Genomic DNA, 20,631 nt, shown 5'->3' with positions numbered 1-20,631 from the left:
AGCCTGCGTAGACAATGACGGTCAGCAGTAAGGTCTTCCTCGTAAGGAAGAAATAGAGGCAGTCGAAAATTAGCTACGAGATGCGTAGGACGATCGACTCGAGTAGAGCTGTTCTCTCACATGTCATTTTTAAAGTCAATTTTTGTTATTTTACTTTCTAGTTGAATAAAGATTATCTTATACTATCATTCCACATCAATTTCATGTCCGCCGTAATTCCCATTCTACAAATTTTGGGGGCTCAGCCGGGATACGGTACAGAATACAGGAACAAACTGAAGTGAAGTGATAGTGAACGGGGTGCACCATGAGCAGCAACTCGCGAAGCAACTCGCCCTTGTCATCACCCCCGAGATCTCAAAAAAACGACGCAAAGTTGGCAGCAATGAAGACGGCTGAACTTAAAGAAGAATTGAGCTCGAGGAAATTAGAGACGACGGGCAAGAAAACCGAATTGCTGTTACGACTGAAAGAGGCGTTAGACTTAGAGCGCAAACGCGGTGCATCGACGAGCAATGATGGTGATCCTGCCAATGAAAATGAAAGCGACGAAGATAGCAACACTGCTGACGAGTATAGCGAGGACGACGAGACTGAGAATGAACACGAGGCAATCCGGAAAACTAAGAAGAAGAGCCGGAAAGAGTACAAGCGCATGTTTTCATTCAAGGATGTAGAAGAATCACTTGAAACGTTTAGCGGAGACGACAACGCGAGCGTAATAAAGTGGGTAGACGACTTTGAAGAATTCGCTGAGATGTGCAATTGGTCCGGCGTGTACAAAGTTGCATATGCAAGACGTCTACTTCGCGGTTCGGCAAAGATATTCGCCAATTTCGAGAAATGTACAAAGACGTGGGAAAAACTAAAGAGTGCATTGATAGAAGAATTCGGTGAAACAGTGGACAGCTATAAGATCCACCAGCAACTTTCACGACGAAAGAAGAAACCAGACGAATCGTTCCAGACATATGTATATAAAATGATGGAGTTAGCGACACAAGCTCAAGTTGAAACTCGTGCCACAATTAAATATATTATCACAGGGATTCAAGATGAACCAATCAATAAAACCGTGCTGTACGGAGCGAAAACTATTCGCGAGCTTAAGGAAAGATTCGTTCAATACGAATGCATGAAAGAGGAAACGAAAGGAAAGAACAAGCCGTCGAAGAATGAAGAGAAAAAAAAATATTTCAAACAAGAAGGAAACAAGACGACTGCCAAAGTCTGCTTCAACTGCGGAGAGAAGAACCACATCAGTAGAGATTGTCCAGATAAGGACAAAGGAGTAAAGTGTTTCAAATGCAATCAGCACGGCCATATCGCATCGAAATGTTTCGCCAAATCTACGGAGAAGCCTACTTCAGCATACGCAACATTTCAACAGCCGCGAGGGAAGCAGCTTAAAGAAGTAGAAATAGCGAACCAGAAGTATTCAGCGGTCATCGACACCGGTAGCGACTTAAGCTTAATGTGCAAAGGTATTTATACAAAGATAGGTGCGCCAAGGCTTTGCGGAAAGACGAAGTTCGATGGGTTAGGCGCGAGTAATAATTGTACCATGGGGTCCTTTGAGATAGATATGATTGTAGACGGCGGGATTTATAAAATAAAATTTCATGTAGTAGACGACTCGTTAATGAAACACTACGTATTAATTGGTGCAGATTTTCTAAATCAGGTAGAATTGCATTCTGTCGCGGGCCGAGTTACAATAGCCAAAATTGCGAGAACGATTCCGCGAGACGAGGTCGAAGTTCCTGAAATATTGAAAATTGATATTGACGATAGCGAGAGTTCGATAGATCTATCATACGTCACGGACGTTAGCGCGCGTGAAGAAATAAAAAAAATCGTGCATAACTATCGGCCAAGCAAAACGCGAGAAGTAGGGGTAAGCCTAAGACTCGTCTTATACGATGAAATTCCTATTTTTCAAAGACCTCGAAGATTATCCCAATCAGAAAGGCAGGAAGTTGAGCGACAGATAGAATCCTGGTTAACAGACGGAATAATTTGCCCGTCCAATTCCGAATACGCGAGTCCGATCGTGTTAGTACCGAAAAAAAACGGTGAAATTAGAATTTGTGTAGACTTTCGAAAATTAAATCAGAAAATTGTTAAAGATCGGTATCCGTTGCCATTAATTGAAGATCAATTGGATCGGTTGCAGGGAGCAAAAGTTTTTACAGCACTTGATTTAAAAAATGGGTTTTTCCATGTTAACGTCGCAGAAGAAAGCCGAAAGTATACCTCCTTTGTGACTCCTACGGGACAATACGAATTTAGGAAGATGCCGTTTGGATTGTGTAATTCGCCGTCTGTTTTTCAAAAATACATTAACGCTGTTTTTAAAGATCTAATTGCCAAGAACGTAGTGCTTACATATATGGACGATCTAATCGTTCCGTCACAGGATATTGAAGAAGGCTCAAAGAATCTAAAGCTCGTGCTCGAAGTCGCAGAGCAGGCCGGTCTTAACATTAATTGGGCCAAGTGTAAATTTTTACAGTCGCGAATAGGATACCTCGGGCATATTATTGAAAACGGTACTGTTAAGCCGTCGGAGAATAAAGTTAAAGCTGTCGTGAAGTTTGCGGAGCCGAAGTGCGTTCGGGACATTCAGAGTTTTCTCGGTTTAACGGGATATTTTAGAAAATTTATCCCGCAGTATGCCCAAATCGCGAAACCACTGTCAAATCTACTCAGGGCAAATGTACGATTCACATTTGATGACAGAGAGAAGAGCGCGTTTAATAAATTAAAAAACATTTTGAGTAGTGGCCCAGTCCTACGATTATACAAAATAGGAGCCGAGACGGAGTTACACACAGACGCGTCCAAGTATGGTTATGGAGCTATTATGTTGCAAAGAGATTCGGAAAGTAACGCGTTCCACCCGATTTATTATGCAAGCGGAAAGACGTCGCCCGCTGAAGAGAAATATTCTAGCTACGAGTTAGAAGTATTAGCGATAGTGAAAGCATTAAGAAGATTCCGCGTCTATCTGCTAGGTATCTCTTTTAAAATCGTAACCGATTGTCAAGCGTTTACGATGACTATGAACAAGAAAGATTTGTGCGTGCGTGTAGCTCGTTGGGCCTTGCAACTCGAGGAATACGATTATAAAATTCAGCATCGCCCAGGCAAGAGTATGTTGCATGTAGACGCATTAAGTAGAAACCCACTACCCGAAGCGTTATTGATTGAAGAAAATGATGACGGACTTCTCGCCAGACTTAAGAAGTGTCAAAACGACGATCAAGAAATTCGGAGTGTGATTGAGCGCGTGGAAAGGGGAGAGTGTACTGAGTATTTGATAAAAAATAAATTACTGTACAAGGATGTAAACGACGATATTTTGCTAGTAGTTCCAAAAGCGATGCAGACCCAAATTATTCGGCAGGCGCATGAGCGTGGTCATTTCGGTATCAATAAAACAGAGGCAATAATGCGTAGCGAATATTGGTTCTCTGGTATGCGTGAGAAAGTTGAAAGAATGGTAAGAAATTGTATAAACTGTATTGTAGCTGAGCGTAAGCAAGGGAAGCAGGAGGGATTTCTAAATGTAATAGACAAAGGGGATATCCCGCTAGATACCTACCATGTAGACCATCTAGGGCCGATGTCGCTCACTGGCAAAAAGTACAAATATATATTCATTGTAATAGACGCGTTTAGTAAGTTCGTATGGCTATATCCCACAAAATCGGTAGATGCGGCTGAAGTAGTTAATCGTTTGCGTAAGCAGTCCGCGACGTTCGGTAATCCGAAAAGAATTATTTCGGATCGCGGTACGGCGTTCACATCTAGCGCGTTTCAAGAGTATTGTAAAGAAGAAAGAATTCAACATTTGCTGATTTCTACGGGAGTACCAAGAGGAAATGGTCAGGTAGAGAGGGTAAATAGGACAGTTATACCTCTTCTAACAAAGCTGGCGGCGCCGAAGTCGCATGAATGGTATCGACACATGGATGTGGCTCAAAAATACCTCAATGCTACCCCGAGTCGGAGTACCGGAAGGACGCCATTCATTTTACTTTTCGGATCTAATATGCGAATTAAAGAGGATCTCAAGATTCGTGAATTGATTGAGAACGAATGGATCGAAATGTTTGAAGAAGAACGTGACGAAATCCGACAGCGCGCAAAAGAGAAAATACGTAAGGTACAGGCAGATAATTGTAGAAATTATAATAAGAGGCGTAAGAAGGCCACAGATTATCGTGTGGGAGACCTCGTGGCAATCAAAAGAACACAGCTAGGACCGGGACAAAAGCTTCTCCCAAAGTTTCTCGCTCCATATCGGGTCACCGTGGTCATGCGCCACGATCGATATATAGTAGAAAAGGTTGGTGATCACGAAGGTCCGCAAAAGACCTCAACGTCTGCGGATCATATGAAGTTGTGGTCGCCAAATGATCAAGAAGATTCTGAAGATGAATAAGAACATCTGAGGGCAGATGTTAGACCAGGATGGCCGAATGTAGAATCGGAGGATCTATATTTTAAGACCTTTTTTTGACTTTTATTATTTCCAGATTTGTCGTTGTAGCTACATTTTGTTCTATTGTCTTTTAACATATGAACTCGTATCAAAAAAAAAGAAAAGAGAGAACGCCAACTACTAAGGGAAATTTACGACGTCCGCGTTTTTCATGCCTGGCCGTCATACAGAGGACTGGCCGTCATATGGAGAACGCGAAGGGTTCGGTCTAGCCTGCGTAGACAATGACGGTCAGCAGTAAGGTCTTCCTCGTAAGGAAGAAATAGAGGCAGTCGAAAATTAGCTACGAGATGCGTAGGACGATCGACTCGAGTAGAGCTGTTCTCTCACATGTCATTTTTAAAGTCAATTTTTGTTATTTTACTTTCTAGTTGAATAAAGATTATCTTATACTATCATTCCACATCAATTTCATGTCCGCCGTAATTCCCATTCTACATGTATTATCATATCAGTTAATAGAATATTTATGAGATTAATTTAAACGAAAAATTTAATAACGAAATATACTACAATATAATGAATTGTTTTTAAAATTTACATTATCAGAAATTATATAACCACATGTAATTATCAAATCTACCATTGGAAAAATATTATCAATAAATGATATTTAATACACTTTCGTTAATAATGTATTGTTTTTTAAAGCATGTTATTAGAATAATTTAATTAAAATATCTCATTTCTAAATTAATATAGTTTTGATACAAATATATTTAATATCAAAATTTTTATGTCACAATAACCTTCAAAATTTCTTTTGGACTATTTATTAACAATTGTTGTGATCACATTATATATATATATTTGATTCTTTCTTAAATAAAAAATAATTATCTTTTATTGTAATTAACAAATAAAAGAACATATTATTTAATATTTTATCTTGATAATTAAAACAAATTAAAATATTATTATATTACTAATTTTAATAAAAAATTTATTTAGAGAAATTGTTGGATATATCGATGAAATTGATGGTCCGAAGATAGTTGGTAAATCCCAACATTATAGATTGTTAAAGTTTCTGGTGAACAACAACAGTAAACATCGCATTCAAGTTGTTGCCTGGAACGAAGAAATTGATCGTATAAATTTTCATATACAACCAAATCGAGTAAGTGATACATTTTTATTTAATTTATTTTTTATAACATTAAAATTATTATTTTTATTATCATTTTGTTGTAATATTTTTTAAAAAAATTTTTATTCCAATAAAGTACATATAAAACAGTAGTATTAGAATAATATTAATTTAATATATTTAATTTAATAATATTTGTTAATTTTGCAGATTGTGCATATTGATGGTGCCAAGGCTAAAAGGCTAAAAATACCTGAATTCAACCAAGGGACTCTTCAATACGAATTAATTATTCGTTCCAACACGACGATAAATACATTGGGTAATTTTGACCTAAAAAAAAACATTCAAGCGGTGCAACCACAATTAGTGGAATTGTGTGATGTATCTCAACATCTTAATGCATGCATTAGTAAGTGTTTATATGTATATAATATACTTTATACTATAATCCGGTATTTCTTATATATCGATGAACATTTGTATGCAAATGTACGTATAAATATGTAACTGTATGTTTTACAAATCTTTTATATACATATTTTTTACATAATTTCTTATTTTTATGCTATTTGATTTTTATAATTATGGGATTTAAATATTTTCTATAAGTCAATTCGTTATAATACAGTCTTGTGATAAACTAAAAATTAATAAAATTTTTTTCAGTTATACGTGGATACATTAAAACGAATTTCAATAAGTTTACAAATAGTTTTAAAACAATAGGCTGCGGATCCATTACAGATAAGACGTATAAATTAGAGATACAAATAGTTAATTATGATAATGATGTCTACTTCGACAAGGGGCAAATGATTGAAATGAAAGGATATGTAAAAATTATGAGTAAGCTATGTGAAAAAGTTTTAAAATTTCTAAAAATATAATAACTATATAACTGTCATTAATATTATAATTTTATCATTTAGATGACGTATTTTACTTGGAGGTTGATCATTCAACAGACATAAAGCAAATAGGAGAGGAAAAGTTATCTCTACAACAATTATTGTTGGGTACAAGACCAATTGTAAAAAAAACATCCAATGAAGATTTAGGATTACCACCACGCAAAATGATTCGAAAATAATGATTCTTTTCCATTTCATTAAATAATATGTGAAAATAATTATAATACAAAAAAAAAATTTTTTAACGCGTTCACAATGTTTCGTTATAAGTAGTTTTACTTTCGTGTTATTTAAACGTTATAATATTTCGAAAGTATTATTTTATATATATATATATATACTCTTCTAGAGACTATATATAGTATCCATTAAATCAGATTTCAAACTACGGGGTTAGTCGTTTATTAATCATCATTCATACTTTCTATGCAGATGTAAAATAAAAAATAAAATTTTGCAAATCGAGGAATTCTTTTTCTTTTTAATATTATCGATATCTTTTTTTTTATGTTTAATTTACTCAAGAGTAAGCAAAAAAAGATAGCCTATTTCGATATAATAAACATACATTAACATACATTAGAAAAACATTAATTGTACTAAACTAAGTTACATATATTATCTATTTTTTCTTAGTTAAAATTTCGAGATACCAATAATTTTCGAGTTATAATTGATTAAAAATAAAGGTTTTTTCACAATTTAAATCTTATGAAAATAAACTATTAACAAAATCACATTCTTTAATTAATTTCAAGTAGAGTTTATTTTAATAAAATTTTTATTTAAAGCTTATTGTTAGTTGCAAAGATACATGATGACAAAAAATGATAACTTTTCTCGATATTTTTGATAAAATTGTATTTATATTGATATAAGTGATTGCTTAATAATTAAATTTTATATTAGAAAATTAGTATATTACTTAGATTTAAGTAATGATCGAGGAAAGCGCGCGCGTTAGCGCGCGCTGCGAGCTAGTCCTATATGAAAAAAGTCATGAAACGCCTGAAGTGTATGTTTTGTATCGCTTGTATTGTTGCCCCTTTTCCGCGTACGTGATTGGCGGTCGATGATATCGCGAGAGAGAGGTGTGAACGTAATTGCTGAAAGTTCGGTGACACATCGTGAGTGGGGTTAATGCAGAGAGGACAGAGGTTAAGAGAAATGAGAGGTAATATATATAATATGAATATAGAATATAAAATATAGAATATGAATATGAATATGAATATTGATGAATATGAATTTGTGAATGAAAAAGGTACCAGCAAGCAGCAACAGGCTCTCTTGGAACCACCCATGCTAAAAATCGCCAATAACAAAATAATAAAATCGCCAATAATAAAATAATCCGCGAGGTCTGTATATATTTATCAAACTTATTACAGCTATAATTAAGATAAACTTTAATCTACATTTATGATGAGATAAATGCTATAGATGAACATGACTAATTATGCTCTTTGTGTGACAATTATAGATTTTAACAGAGGACTCAAAGATGGAGAGTAGTAAATTCAGAGTGACAGTACTGGACAACAGAATCAGGAAAAAATAAAGAGAGTAGGCCATAGTAAATTTTATGAAGTTACTTCTTGTGTTGTTGCATCAGAGAAACAGGATATTATGAAACCCGAAGATTATCTTGAAGAAGGTAAGGTATAAGAATATTTATCGCAAGAATGAATATAAGAATGGCAAACAAATTTTTAATTTAAATGTATATCTATGATTCAGAATTAAATACAATATCACATGTTCAACACACAAGAATGTACTATTTTCAATGGTGTCACTTATCTGGGAGCAATGCTGCAAATGTTGCAATAAATGCACCAAAATCAGAGTGTGAAATACAACATAACATGAATATATTGAATGCAGAACAATCTTTAAATTTAGGAATAAAAGTTTGTCTCGGTACCTAGTAGTTCACAAAGTTCAGTTATGTGAGTATACTTAAATTTATAACTATTATGTGAAAAATCAGGGGGTTATCTATTAAAATTATACAATAAATTAATCTATACTCTTAATTTTTCAGTTTATATGATGCCGCAACACAACAGGCTATTCCGCGTTACGAAGTGCAATGTATTTTATTTTACGCACGTGGCGAGAGTACTGGTCTATGTGCAGCGTGTTTTGCTTTTACGTGGTCACACGGTGATACTTTAGAGTCTGCCATTTATCAATGTCATGTTTTCCGCTGTGACATCTCAGAAGCGGTATGTTTTTACCATATCATATATAAACATCTGATTATCATATAAAATTGTAACATCTCATCTTAGCTATTTTTTTTACACTTTGTCCAAATTATACAGTTGTGCGTATACATAGATAAATATATATATATATAACATATAGTATATATATATATATATATATATATATATATATATATAAGATAATAATTTTATTCTTTTTAATTATTTTGTTTAGGTTGGACAAGTGTCAGCTTGCTTTTCAAAAGCGTTTCACAGAATATCACGTTCAATGACACGTTCATTGACGGGTAGTGATTTCAATGGTTTCAATACTGGAAGTGAAAAAGTTAATTTTAGTGTATTCATCTTTGAAGTCACTATGGAAATAAAAGAGGAAGATGGAAAGGGCGCTTTTAGTACAGTCCCTAAGGATAGAAATTGCTTTAAATTACGAAGTAATGTGGTGAAACAAGTTTGTTTAAGCATCCAGCAAGTGTCCAGTAAAGAAGGCGGTATTACGCTTGAAGTTGAGAGGTGTTTCGGGGTGCTTGTTAGTCCTGGACGAAATGTTAAGCACAGTGATATGCGACTACTCGAGATGGTAAAGAGGGATTCACACCAGCAAGTTAATTTTATGTCTATAATCAGTTCAGATGTTCGCAATATTACAACAATAATGTTTCTTTATAATAATGTATATATGTAGATAATTCACATATGTAATATAAATAAATATTTAATAAATTTACATAGAGTTGGCCAATAACGTTAATTTTTTTATATGTTTAATACAACGAGCAGTGTCAAATTGTTGAATTACATCTTTTAAATTTACATACTTATATATACTTACTCCAACAATTTTTTATGTCAAATAAGGTATTAATTTATGTAAAAAGTATTTAGTTTTAAACAAATGTGTTAATGGCACTATTGAAATAGATATTTATTTGAAATTAATAGCTTTTTTTTACAGTAGATTATTAAAATATAAAAAATAAAATTAAAATATATATTTATAAAATAAAAAAGTAATAAAATTTTTAAAAATATAAAATTTTTTATAATAATCTTTATCTTTCATCATTATATTTAATTTCACAATTCAATTATTATTAAATTTAATATTTTATTTGCAATTTGTAATTTATTTGTATTTTATGTTATCGGTGAGTGTTTTAAAAATATAATATATTAATTTCTGAATCATACACACACACACACAACATATATTTACGACATATAAATATTGAACACATAATGTAGATTTTTATTAAAATAAACTACATAACTACATAAATACGCAATGTAAATGAAACATGAATGAAAAAAATTAATTAAATAAATATATTAATTTATATGTAAAAACTTCATTATTTAATATTCCTTTCATCGTCTCATTATCCACAGTGGTACTTTTACGCTTTATTAATCATCTTCTCGATATCTTTCTTGTTTTCCTAAAATGATAAATTTTTAGTTTTTATATTTTAATTTTTGTATTAAAATTCTTTTGGATTAATAAATAATATATAGATATACTTGGGAAAACTTTTTTGAAATATATTATTTAAAATAAATTTAATAAAAAAATAATTTCTTTACATTGACTGTAAAAAACTTACTTTATAAATAAGCTAATCTTATTAAGTTTTAATAATTTTATTCGGAAGATCTGAATATATATCCTTATGTGTCCTTTTCATAATAGGTTTAGAGCCTTGCAGACATTGAGCAAAAGATATTGTTTTAGAATTTGTTGTTAATTTTATATCACAACTTTTCTCAACTTCTAAGTAAAAAATATTTTCATCTATAAAATAAATTTTAATATTAAAAAGTGAAAAAGAAAAAGATAAAAATTATTACAAATTAATTAAATTAAAATAAATTTTAATAAAAATGTAATAACAAAATATAAAATAAAAATAAATATAAAATATATAATAAAATAAATATATAATATATAAAAGAAAAAATAAAATAAAATAAAATATATAATTGAATCTTCTTTAATCACACCATTGCTAATATTATTATTTATAAATTAAATTATTTTATTTCCTTGAACTATTTATATTAAATTTAAAAATTGAATAATTTGTAAATTTAAATTATTTAAATTTAAATTTAACTAACTTGAAATTTTTATATATCCCTTAATTTCAATTTCTTGGCCTTTTTCAAATTCATTTGTGTGCTCATAATCAATAATTTGAATTTCTAATTTATACATTCCGTCTGTTATTGATCCATAGCCAGAAGTTTTGAAATTATTACTAAATGTATTAAAATTAGTTTTTACATATCCTCGTACAACTGAAAAATATTTTATTTTCATATATTTATTTATAATATCAAGTATTTTATATTAAAATATTAAAATATAATTGAATAATAATTCAACGTAATATACACAAAAGTAATAAATTAAACATGTATAGTAATTTACAAAATAAATAAACAATAATTTAAATAAATATATAATAAATATATTAAAAATTTATATATTTAATTAATTATTAATTAAATATATAAATTTTTAATACACAAATAATAATATATTTTATTAATTAATGTTTATGTTAAAAATATTAAATTAATACTTACGTATATAATTATTTAAATATTCTGGAATTTTTGGTAATTCTACTAATGTTGGTTCTACAACATTAATATTTTTCTTTAAATCAAACACTCCTAAATTATTTATAATAGTGTTTGATCGTATAAGTAACTCATATGGCAGCGTTCCAGTGTTAAATTCGGATATTTTCGGCTTTTTAGCTTTTGCACCGTCAATGTGAATAATCTATAAATTTAAAATATTGAAATTATTAATAAAATATTTTATTAAAAATTACATGTATATACATATAAACATATCAGGTTATAATCTTTTAATTACGCGACTTGGTTTTAAATGAAATCCAACTCGATCAATTTCATTATTCCAAGCTACCACTTGTATACGGTGACGACTATTGTTGTTTATTATAAATTTCAGTAATCTATATTGCTGAGTTTTGCCGACAAGTTTAGGACCATCTATTTCATCCACATAACCAATAACTTCACTATAATGTATTTTAAAATATAAATTTGTTTAAATTATATATGTATATATATATATAATCTACGAAATTATTTTTACAAATAATAAATTTTTATTAATCGTACATGTAATAAATATTTTTTATAAGAATATATTAATTAAATTTTATAATTTTTTTATATATTTTATATTCTTATATTTTTTATATTTAACATTTTATGTCTTTTATGTATTTGTTATATATATTATAAATAAAATATTTGATTTTATAAATTATATAAATTAATTATAAAATAAAATGAAAAAATTAAGTAATAAAATGTAAGTTATTAAAATAGTTATTAAAATATATTTAATATACTTAGTAATATATCTAATATATATTTAATTATAAATTTAATTTCCTATATACTTTTTCTAGATTATTTTAATTTCTAATTTTTTAATTTTTTAAAAATGTACATATATCTTGTATTATAATTAATAGATAAACAATATATATAGAAATGATAATTTCATTTTCATTAAATAGAGTTCTAAAGATTGAAAATAAAAACTTACACCGTTGAATCTTCCATTTGTACAGTCTGCAACATTTCATCACTGGAGAATTGTATTGTTTCTAATTCATCATTTTTATTAAGAATGCTAATGTCCTGAATTTCTCTATATATGTAAATGTCAAAGTTTTATTAAAAACATATGATATTTATAAAGTAATATTTATAAAAGTAATATTTATAATATTTATAAATATATTTACATATGTATATTGTATAACTAAATATAAACTCACGTGGTCGATTCTTCTGTGTTTGATGATTGCAACATTTCGTTTGTCGATGAATAAGTTGAATTTGATCTATCATCAAATACTAAAGAGATGTTCTTAATGTCGAGGGGTTTACTATAAATGAAATAATTTTTTTATTAATAATATATTAATATAGGTAATTTTTATCAATAAAATAATTTTAAATTAATACCCAAGTAGCAAACTGACGTCATTAAACGCTAAAATAATGTCATTTTGACATTTAATCACGTCATTCGACGTCAAAAAAAGGAAATATGCTTGCTATCTGCGAATATGTAAGAGAGGAGAGAGGAGAGAGAGGAGAGAGAAAGAGAGAGAGAGAGAAAATTAATTATTACTCACGGTATTGTATTCTTTGAATTTGATGGACTACTTGCTTCTGTGTATTCCTCCGAAGATTTGACACATTTTAGTTTATTAACTAAAATATTAATGTTTTACATTATTTTTTAAAATATTATATTTGTTACATATTTATCATTATATATATTTATTATACTATATACTATTATTATTATAGAGTTAGATTTTATACATACCTCTTTTATCCATTATTTTCTTGGACATTATTTTTTATTTTATGTTTTATAATGTCTTCATACATGTCTTTAACTATGTTCGAATTTGCATTTGCTATACATTTTTCTGGAATATAAATATTTTCTGAATGATCATTTAAAGAACCATTACCTAAATTTATTAAAAATTGTGCAAATTCTTTTTCCTGTGGTAAAGTTCTCATATTTTGTGTTAATGAAAATATCTTAAATTGCTTCCAAAGAATACTAAATTTTATCGATAAATTTTATCGATAAATTTATAATTTCATAACGCGTTGCTTTTTCTTTTACAGGTAATAATTGTCTAAAATCTCCACCAAGAAGAACAATTTTACCACCAAAATATAAATCATTTTGCATTATATCACGTAATGTTCGATCCATTATTTCTAATACATAGCGTGGTGCCATAGGGGCTTCGTCTATAATGAAAACATCTACAAGTTTTAAATTTTTAGCTTCTTTAGATTGAACTTTAATGTTCGATGTAGAATCGGCGAAAAGAGGTACAGGTAACCCAAAAACTTTGTGTATTGTTTTTCCATTTGGAAGTAATGTCGCAGCAATACCGGTAAATGCCATCGTAGTAACTATTTTTCCTCTACTTTTAAGTAGATAATACAAGGTTGTATAAATGAAAGTTTTACCAGACCTACCTGGACCATCAATATAAAAACCTTTATCACTATTATTATTTGTTGTTGTTATTAAAATAGTATCAACAATTTCTTTTTGTTCTGTATTTAATTATTATATTGTCGCATACCAATCAATGTATCTTCTTCAATCTGTTCTTCATTATTTATTTCTTGTTCTTCTATTTCTTGTTCCATTTCAGGAAAATTAGCAATATTTGATCCTTCTTTTTGAAGTAAATTAATAATATGATTGTAAACTTTTTTAATTCCTATTATAGTTCCAAATCGTCTTATATAATCTTCTGACATATCTTTTTTAAACTCATCCCATAATTTTTTCGGATGAACTGGTTGACAATGAATTAAAATTCGTACGAATAAATTTCGAAGTTGTCTTGGCATCATCCAAACTTTTGCTTCATTCATTGCACGATACCATTCATCATCATCTTCTATGAGTCCTAATGCTAAACATGCTGCAGTGAAAGTTTGATGTATTTCGTTATTAACTGTTCTTAATTCTTGAAAACTTGTAGCTCCTTTAACATGTAGTAAAAGTATACGTAAATGAAACAATTCTATCTGAGACGGGTTGACGGTATACATACGACCAATACAATTAAAGTATCTTTGACGTTTCTCCCAGCGATTAATAATTCTGCCATTAATTTTAATTTTTTTAAATACATAATGAGATGGAATATCACTGTATAAATATTGTTTTGCTTCTTCATCTCGAGCATTTAATTAAAAAAAATCTAACAACATTGTTACTCGTTCTATAACTGATCTTATCGCATCATTATTAATATTATCATCGATTATTACATTATGTTCATTTGGTAAATGAACCGGTAAACGAAATATAGCGTGACTTTTTTCTTGCAAAGGTTTACTTAAAATGCGCCAACATGCTTCCACAGGCCCGACATACCGAGCTTCAATAAAATCTTGAATTTCATCATGATTTATAGTTTTATCTATATTTTCTCCAATAACTATAGATGCTGCATCATGACCTTTATAAATATATTTATATAAATATTTAACAGACCGTATACTCGAAACTATTTCAACATTAATATGGCTATTAAATAAAAGTAAAAGCGTTGGATTAAATGGAACAACATATCGATTATCAACAACGTATCGTCCAGGTCTTTCGTACAGCAATCCATTATTCCTTCGATGATAGTGCGGGTAACCATCTTCATCCATAGTCGTCTCAAGTCGAAATGGTTTTAGAAAATGTTTCGAACATTTATCATTTATCAAACACCAATTTCCACATGGTCCATGAATCATATGTTTCATTACAACATTATGTAAACTTTCATTTTCATTAGGATCAGGAATTTCTGCAGAAATAAATTTATCAACTATTTCAGAATTTGATATCTTACAATTCTGTTTTAATGTAATCAATAAATGTATATGTGGTAATCCACATTTTTGAAATTCTATTACGTAAACATATGTTAAAACTTCACCAAAAAATTTTTGTCTAACAATAATATCGATTAAATAATCCTTTTTTATATTAAATACCCGAGCACATATATCTGGCCTATCTGCAGGTTGTTGATTTGGAAGTAAATTTTCTTTAATTTCGCGCCAATTTGGATTACAAGTCATAGTAACAAGATATCTGGTTTTCCATATTTCCGAACAATAGCCATTGCATCTTGATAATGTTGCAACATATTACGCGGTGAACCCACAAATGTCGATGGAAGTATAATCATTTTTCCAATATGAGCATTGTTATTATTGGCGGTGTTTGCTAAATAATCAATTAATCCTTGATAAGTCTCAGCTCGTAATTGTTTTTGATTCTGTTTACAATAATTAATTCGATCTTTTTCAATTTTTATATAACTATCTACAAGCCATTGTTGAAATAATCGTCTTCCCATAATAAAAATATTAAAATTATCACGTATAGCTATGTGATATTTTACATATGCAGCTCTACTTACTCGTTTATTACAATTCTTACGTTGTAAATTATCATGCCATCCTTGATTACCATATGGATAGAATAATGGATAAATCCATGGTTCTACATTTGGATTCATTGTACTGACTTGTTGTAATGTTTTATTATTTTTATTATATATTGTTACATAAGTTTCCGGAATTTCACCATCTGCTGTAGTAGAAAAAACAGCTGCAACTTCATTTACTCTTTGCACATTGTATCGGCCACGATCAATACCTTTTTTTGTCAAAAATCCCAATTGTAATTCACGTATACTATTATTTTCAGTTATTTGCTGTTGCATTTCAATTTCTTCATGCATCATTCGGTAAGATTGTGCAAAAACATTATTCGTACGCATTATATTATCTATTAAATGTAAAATTTCTTTATCAAGATTCGAATTTCGATGTAATCGACATTCTGTTGCTTCATTATTATCCACGATAAAAAGTTGACCATAACTTGGCATTTCGTTAGATAAGGGATATAACGCAGTATTAATTTGATAATAAATTTGTCCTTGAATTTTAAGACAATAAGGTACACGTCTTTGCGCACTAAAATCTGCTAAGTTTGCATTAAATGACGCGAATGAAAATGTATTATTGTAACCACGAATATGATTATAAAAATGACTTGATTTTTGATGATTTCCAATAAATAATTCATAAAGTTCATACGGAGGTTGTGGTAAAGAATCTAACATAACAGAACCATGGCTGCAACAATCGTTAAATGAATTACCCTTATTAGCTACTTTTTCAGAATTAAAATGTTTTGCACCACAATGTTCACAACATATATTCATTTCTCCTATGTAATACTCTATAATATTTTGTAGTTGAGTAGTAGAAGACGTATTAATATTAACATATCCTTTTTTTAAAGCTCGACATTGTGCAATACGATTTACAACTTTACTTTTATCAACTATATTGTGTGTACTATTTGATGTGCTAGGTATAGAGAAAGTAATATTGTTATTTAATAAAGTTTCTGTAGTTGAATTGTGAACATTTCTAATTATATCAGTATCATCGTTAACATTAACATTATTCGTTGGAGATAATACTTTCATAGGTGAATTAACCGATTGTGAAACAACATGATCTATTACTATATTTCTCGAGAAGCTTGTACTATTTGATGTGCTAGGTATAGAGAAAGTAATATTGTTATTTAATAAAGTTTCTGTAGTTGAATTGTAAACATTTCTAATTATATCAGTATCATCGTTAACATTAACATTATTCGTTGGAGATAATACTTTCATAGGTGAATTAACCAATTGTGAAACAACATGATCTATTACTATATTTCTCGAGAAGCTTGTTAAAGTTTGCGCTATATTTGGACAAATCTCACTGCTATTTGATAAAGATTGACAATCTTTTTTAGTTATTATTCGTTTCATTTTCCGTCTTTCCATTTGAGATTTTGCTTTTCTTTCTCGTTTATTACACTGGAATTCTTCTTCTTCTTCAGCAGTTCGAACTACTTTTCTTCGAGGCATAATTAATTATAGTTTAATAAAATAATTAAATAATCTAAATCAAAGTCAATTTCAATTCAACATCAAGCCAAAGTCAATTTTAGTTCAAATTAGAGCCAACTTTAATTTAAGAGAAAACCAATGTCAATTTCCATATTAAAATCAATTTTAATTTTTGTATCAATAAATAATAATTAAATAATAATAATTATTATAATAATACTTTATCAGTTTTTATTTATTTCAGTTTAAAATTAATTAAATTAGTATAATTAATTTAATTTAATATTAATTTGAAAATTAAAAAAAATTTTAATCTTATAATTTTAATAAAAATTATTTTTAATTCAACAATTTAAAGTAAAATTAATTCAAATTAAAACATAATTTTAATTAATTAATTTGAATCGAAACTAACTTTAAACTAATAATTTAATTAAAATTAATTTTAATTTAATAATCTAATAATAAGTTAAAATTAATATTAATCGAAGTAAAAATTACTTTTAATCTAGATGTAAATAAAAACGATTTAAATAAAAGCTAATTTTAATTTAATAATTTAAATCACAACTAATTTGAATCAAGTTAAAACTAACATCAATTTAAGTCAAATTTTAATCTAATAAAAAATCCAAATTACAATCAATTTTAAATTAACAATCCAAATCATAATCAATTTCAATTTAAATCAAACTTCAATCCAACAATCCAAGCCTCAAAATCAATTTTAATCCACTAATCCAAATCACAATTAATTTTAATTCAATCAAATTTCAATCGCTAATAATTCAAATCATAAATTTCAGTCAACAATCAAAGTAACAACCAATTTCAATTCACAAATCAAATTTCAATTCATTTCAGTCCAACAATCCAAGTAACAACCAATTTCAATTCACAAGTAAAATTTCAATTCAATAATAATTTCAAATCAATAACTACTCACAACCAATTTCAATTCAAGTTTATTTTCAATCTAATAATCCAAATTACAATTAATTTCAGTCCAATAATCCAAGTTACAACCAACTTCAATTCAAGTAATGTCAAATCGCCATTCAATTTTATATCAAATAAAATTCAATTTTGGTAAAAATAAAAATTAATTTAATTTCAACCAAACAATTTTAATTAAATCTAGTTTTATAATTTTTTTAAATTTTAATCTTAATATTTTTATTTTATTTATTTTTTATTATTTTTTAATTTATTTTTTTACTTTTATATTTTTCAATTTTTTAATTTAATTTAATTAAAAAATTTTTAAATCTAATTGTTTATAATTTAAATTAATTTAAATTAAATAATTATAACAATCAAAAGCTAATTTAACAATAAATTTAATCACAACTAATTTCAATATAATTTAAAATTAAAACTTTAGTATAATAATTTATAATAAAATAAATTTTAATCTAAAAATTTAAATTAGAATCAATTGTAATTAATCCAACAATTAAATTATTAAGTTAATTTTAATTTAATAATTAATATTAAAATCGATTTTAGTATAACAGAAAATTAAAAAAACTTTATTTTTAACTGAATCTAAATAAACTTAAATTTGATAATATATATATTGATAAATGTAATATATATAAAAGCAGAATAATACATTTTTATACATATATAAAATTTAAATAATTATTTGAAACAAACTATATGACAATTTTGGTATAAAAAAAGATATAAATAAAGGATATTTATTCTTTTCTTTATATCTTGTCTCTCTCTCTCTCTCTCTCTCTCTCCCTCTCCCTCTCCCTCTCCCTCTCCCTCTCCCTCTCCCTCTCCCTCTCCCTCTCCCTCTCCCTCTCCCTCTCCCTCTCCCTCTCCCTCTCCCTCTCCCTCTCCCTCTCCCTCTCCCTCTCTCTCTCTCTCTCTCTCTCTCTCTCTCTCTCTCTCTCTCTCTTCTAACTCAATCTCCCACTCTCTATCGTCTTCTCTTGATGAAAATCTTCTTTTTTCTATATCTTTTTTATTTCTCTTTCTTATTTTTTTTCTTTTAATTGTTTTTAACCCCTCTTCTTTAGGCTTTTCTATTAGCTGTAATAAATTATTTATTTATTAGATTTTGTATAATAAAATAAAGTGATACATATTTATACGTACAATGCGTAAATGAATACTTATAATATATATACATATGTAATAATATATACATAATATATATATATATATATAATATATATATAATATATATGTGTATATAATAAATATATATATGTAATAATATATATATATATATATATATATACATATATATATATACTTTTGAAATATAGAAAAGATTAATTTATCGCTCATTTTTAAATATTAATACTGCTTTAATAATCAAGTCAATAACATACTATTTTATCTGTGTATTTTCTCTCTATCGGTTATGTATCTTCTCACTTTCTCTATATCTTTCTCTCCCTCTCTTTGCCCCTTTTTTTCTCGATGAAAATCTTTTCTTTATTTTCTGCTTTATTCTATTTCTCTTTTTTTATTTTTTGTTGTTTTTAATTGTTTCTTCTTATTTTTTAACTATTTATAACCTGAAATATATTATTTATTTATTATTTCTTTATTAATAATAATATTAAGAATTTGCAGGAAGACATCTGCTTGGCAACAAAATGTTGTCCAAACAATATAATTTTTAAATATGAAAAAGATTAATTTATCTCGCTCGCCATTAAATATTAATACTCCTTTAATCGTCAAGTCAGCGCTGTATAAACCACACGCGGCAACAATTGTCGGTGTTCAATATTTTTAAAGAATTATTAAAAGAGTATTAATATTTAAAGGCGAGCGATAAATTAATATTTTACATTTTTTAAATGAATATCATTTGGACAACATTTTGCTGCCAAGATCTTTATCTGTTATGTATCTTCTCTCTCTCTCTCTCTTGTTGACACAGGTTTAATATATGCGGATTCAATATTATTTTGAAGAGGTAAAAAGCTGTGTGAAGATTGAGTTCCTTTAACAATTTTAGATTTAGAACATCGATCATCTAATGTAACGAAGTCCTCATTAAATGCTCGATGTTTTAAATCTAAAATTGTTAAAGGAACTCAATTTTTACACACTTTTTTACCTCTTCAAAATAATATTGAATCCGCATATATTCCCTTACGAAAAAAAACTGCAAGAATACGAAAAAATTACTGGTATACCAATAATACAGGGTGTCCCAGACCTACCGTATCACACATTAATGGGAGATTCCTGAGGCGATTTGGAGACGAAATATGTCCTCCGCGAAAATGTCGAGAAAGGCCATCATTTTTTTTAATTTTCCCAATTTTTGAAATCATGTATTTTTGTAACTAAGCCTTAAATTAAAATTCTATTAAAGTAA

The 20,631-nt window shown here is 28.4% G+C and overlaps 1 protein-coding gene and 1 long non-coding RNA gene across 2 annotated transcripts; one reads left to right on the top strand and one right to left on the bottom strand.

Moving 5' to 3' along the window:
• The first annotated feature begins 7,502 nt into the window (after positions 1-7,502).
• On the top strand, positions 7,503-8,046 carry LOC145948219 (uncharacterized). Its single transcript, XR_014427301.1, has 3 exons — positions 7,503-7,688; positions 7,779-7,875; positions 7,998-8,046. It is a non-coding gene; the product is annotated as an uncharacterized LOC145948219 (long non-coding RNA).
• A 3,390-nt stretch (positions 8,047-11,436) lies between these two features.
• LOC145948217 (uncharacterized) lies at positions 11,437-15,432 on the bottom strand. The gene is made up of 9 exons (XM_083057960.1): positions 15,346-15,432; positions 14,859-15,204; positions 14,694-14,816; positions 13,926-14,336; positions 13,495-13,815; positions 12,942-13,020; positions 12,579-12,689; positions 12,344-12,448; positions 11,437-11,539 (listed from the first exon to the last, which is right to left on the bottom strand). Exons 1-9 carry the CDS (start codon positions 15,430-15,432, stop codon positions 11,437-11,439), a joined length of 1,686 nt encoding a protein of 561 aa, XP_082914086.1.
• Between the last annotated feature and the right edge of the window lie 5,199 nt (positions 15,433-20,631).

Source organism: Prenolepis imparis, unplaced genomic scaffold (assembly GCF_030444845.1).
Source record: "Prenolepis imparis isolate NDT839.2.m4 unplaced genomic scaffold, iyPreImpa1.0 SCAF_283, whole genome shotgun sequence".
Taxonomy (NCBI): Eukaryota; Metazoa; Arthropoda; class Insecta; order Hymenoptera; family Formicidae; genus Prenolepis; species Prenolepis imparis.
Note: the sequence above shows the minus strand (reverse complement) of the source record. Positions and strands in the feature narration are given on the sequence as shown.

Coding starts and splice junctions, on each gene's coding strand:
- LOC145948217 (XM_083057960.1), bottom strand. CDS start 15,432: ATGACTTGTAATCCAAATTGGCGCGAAATTAAAGAAAATTTACTTCCA. Junction 14,337..14,693: donor AGCATGTTGGCGCATTTTAA/GTAAACCTTTGC, acceptor TACATGTTAAAG/GAGCTACAAGTTTTCAAGAA. Junction 12,449..12,578: donor AACACAGAAGAATCGACCAC/GTGAGTTTATAT, acceptor TTACATATATAG/AGAAATTCAGGACATTAGCA.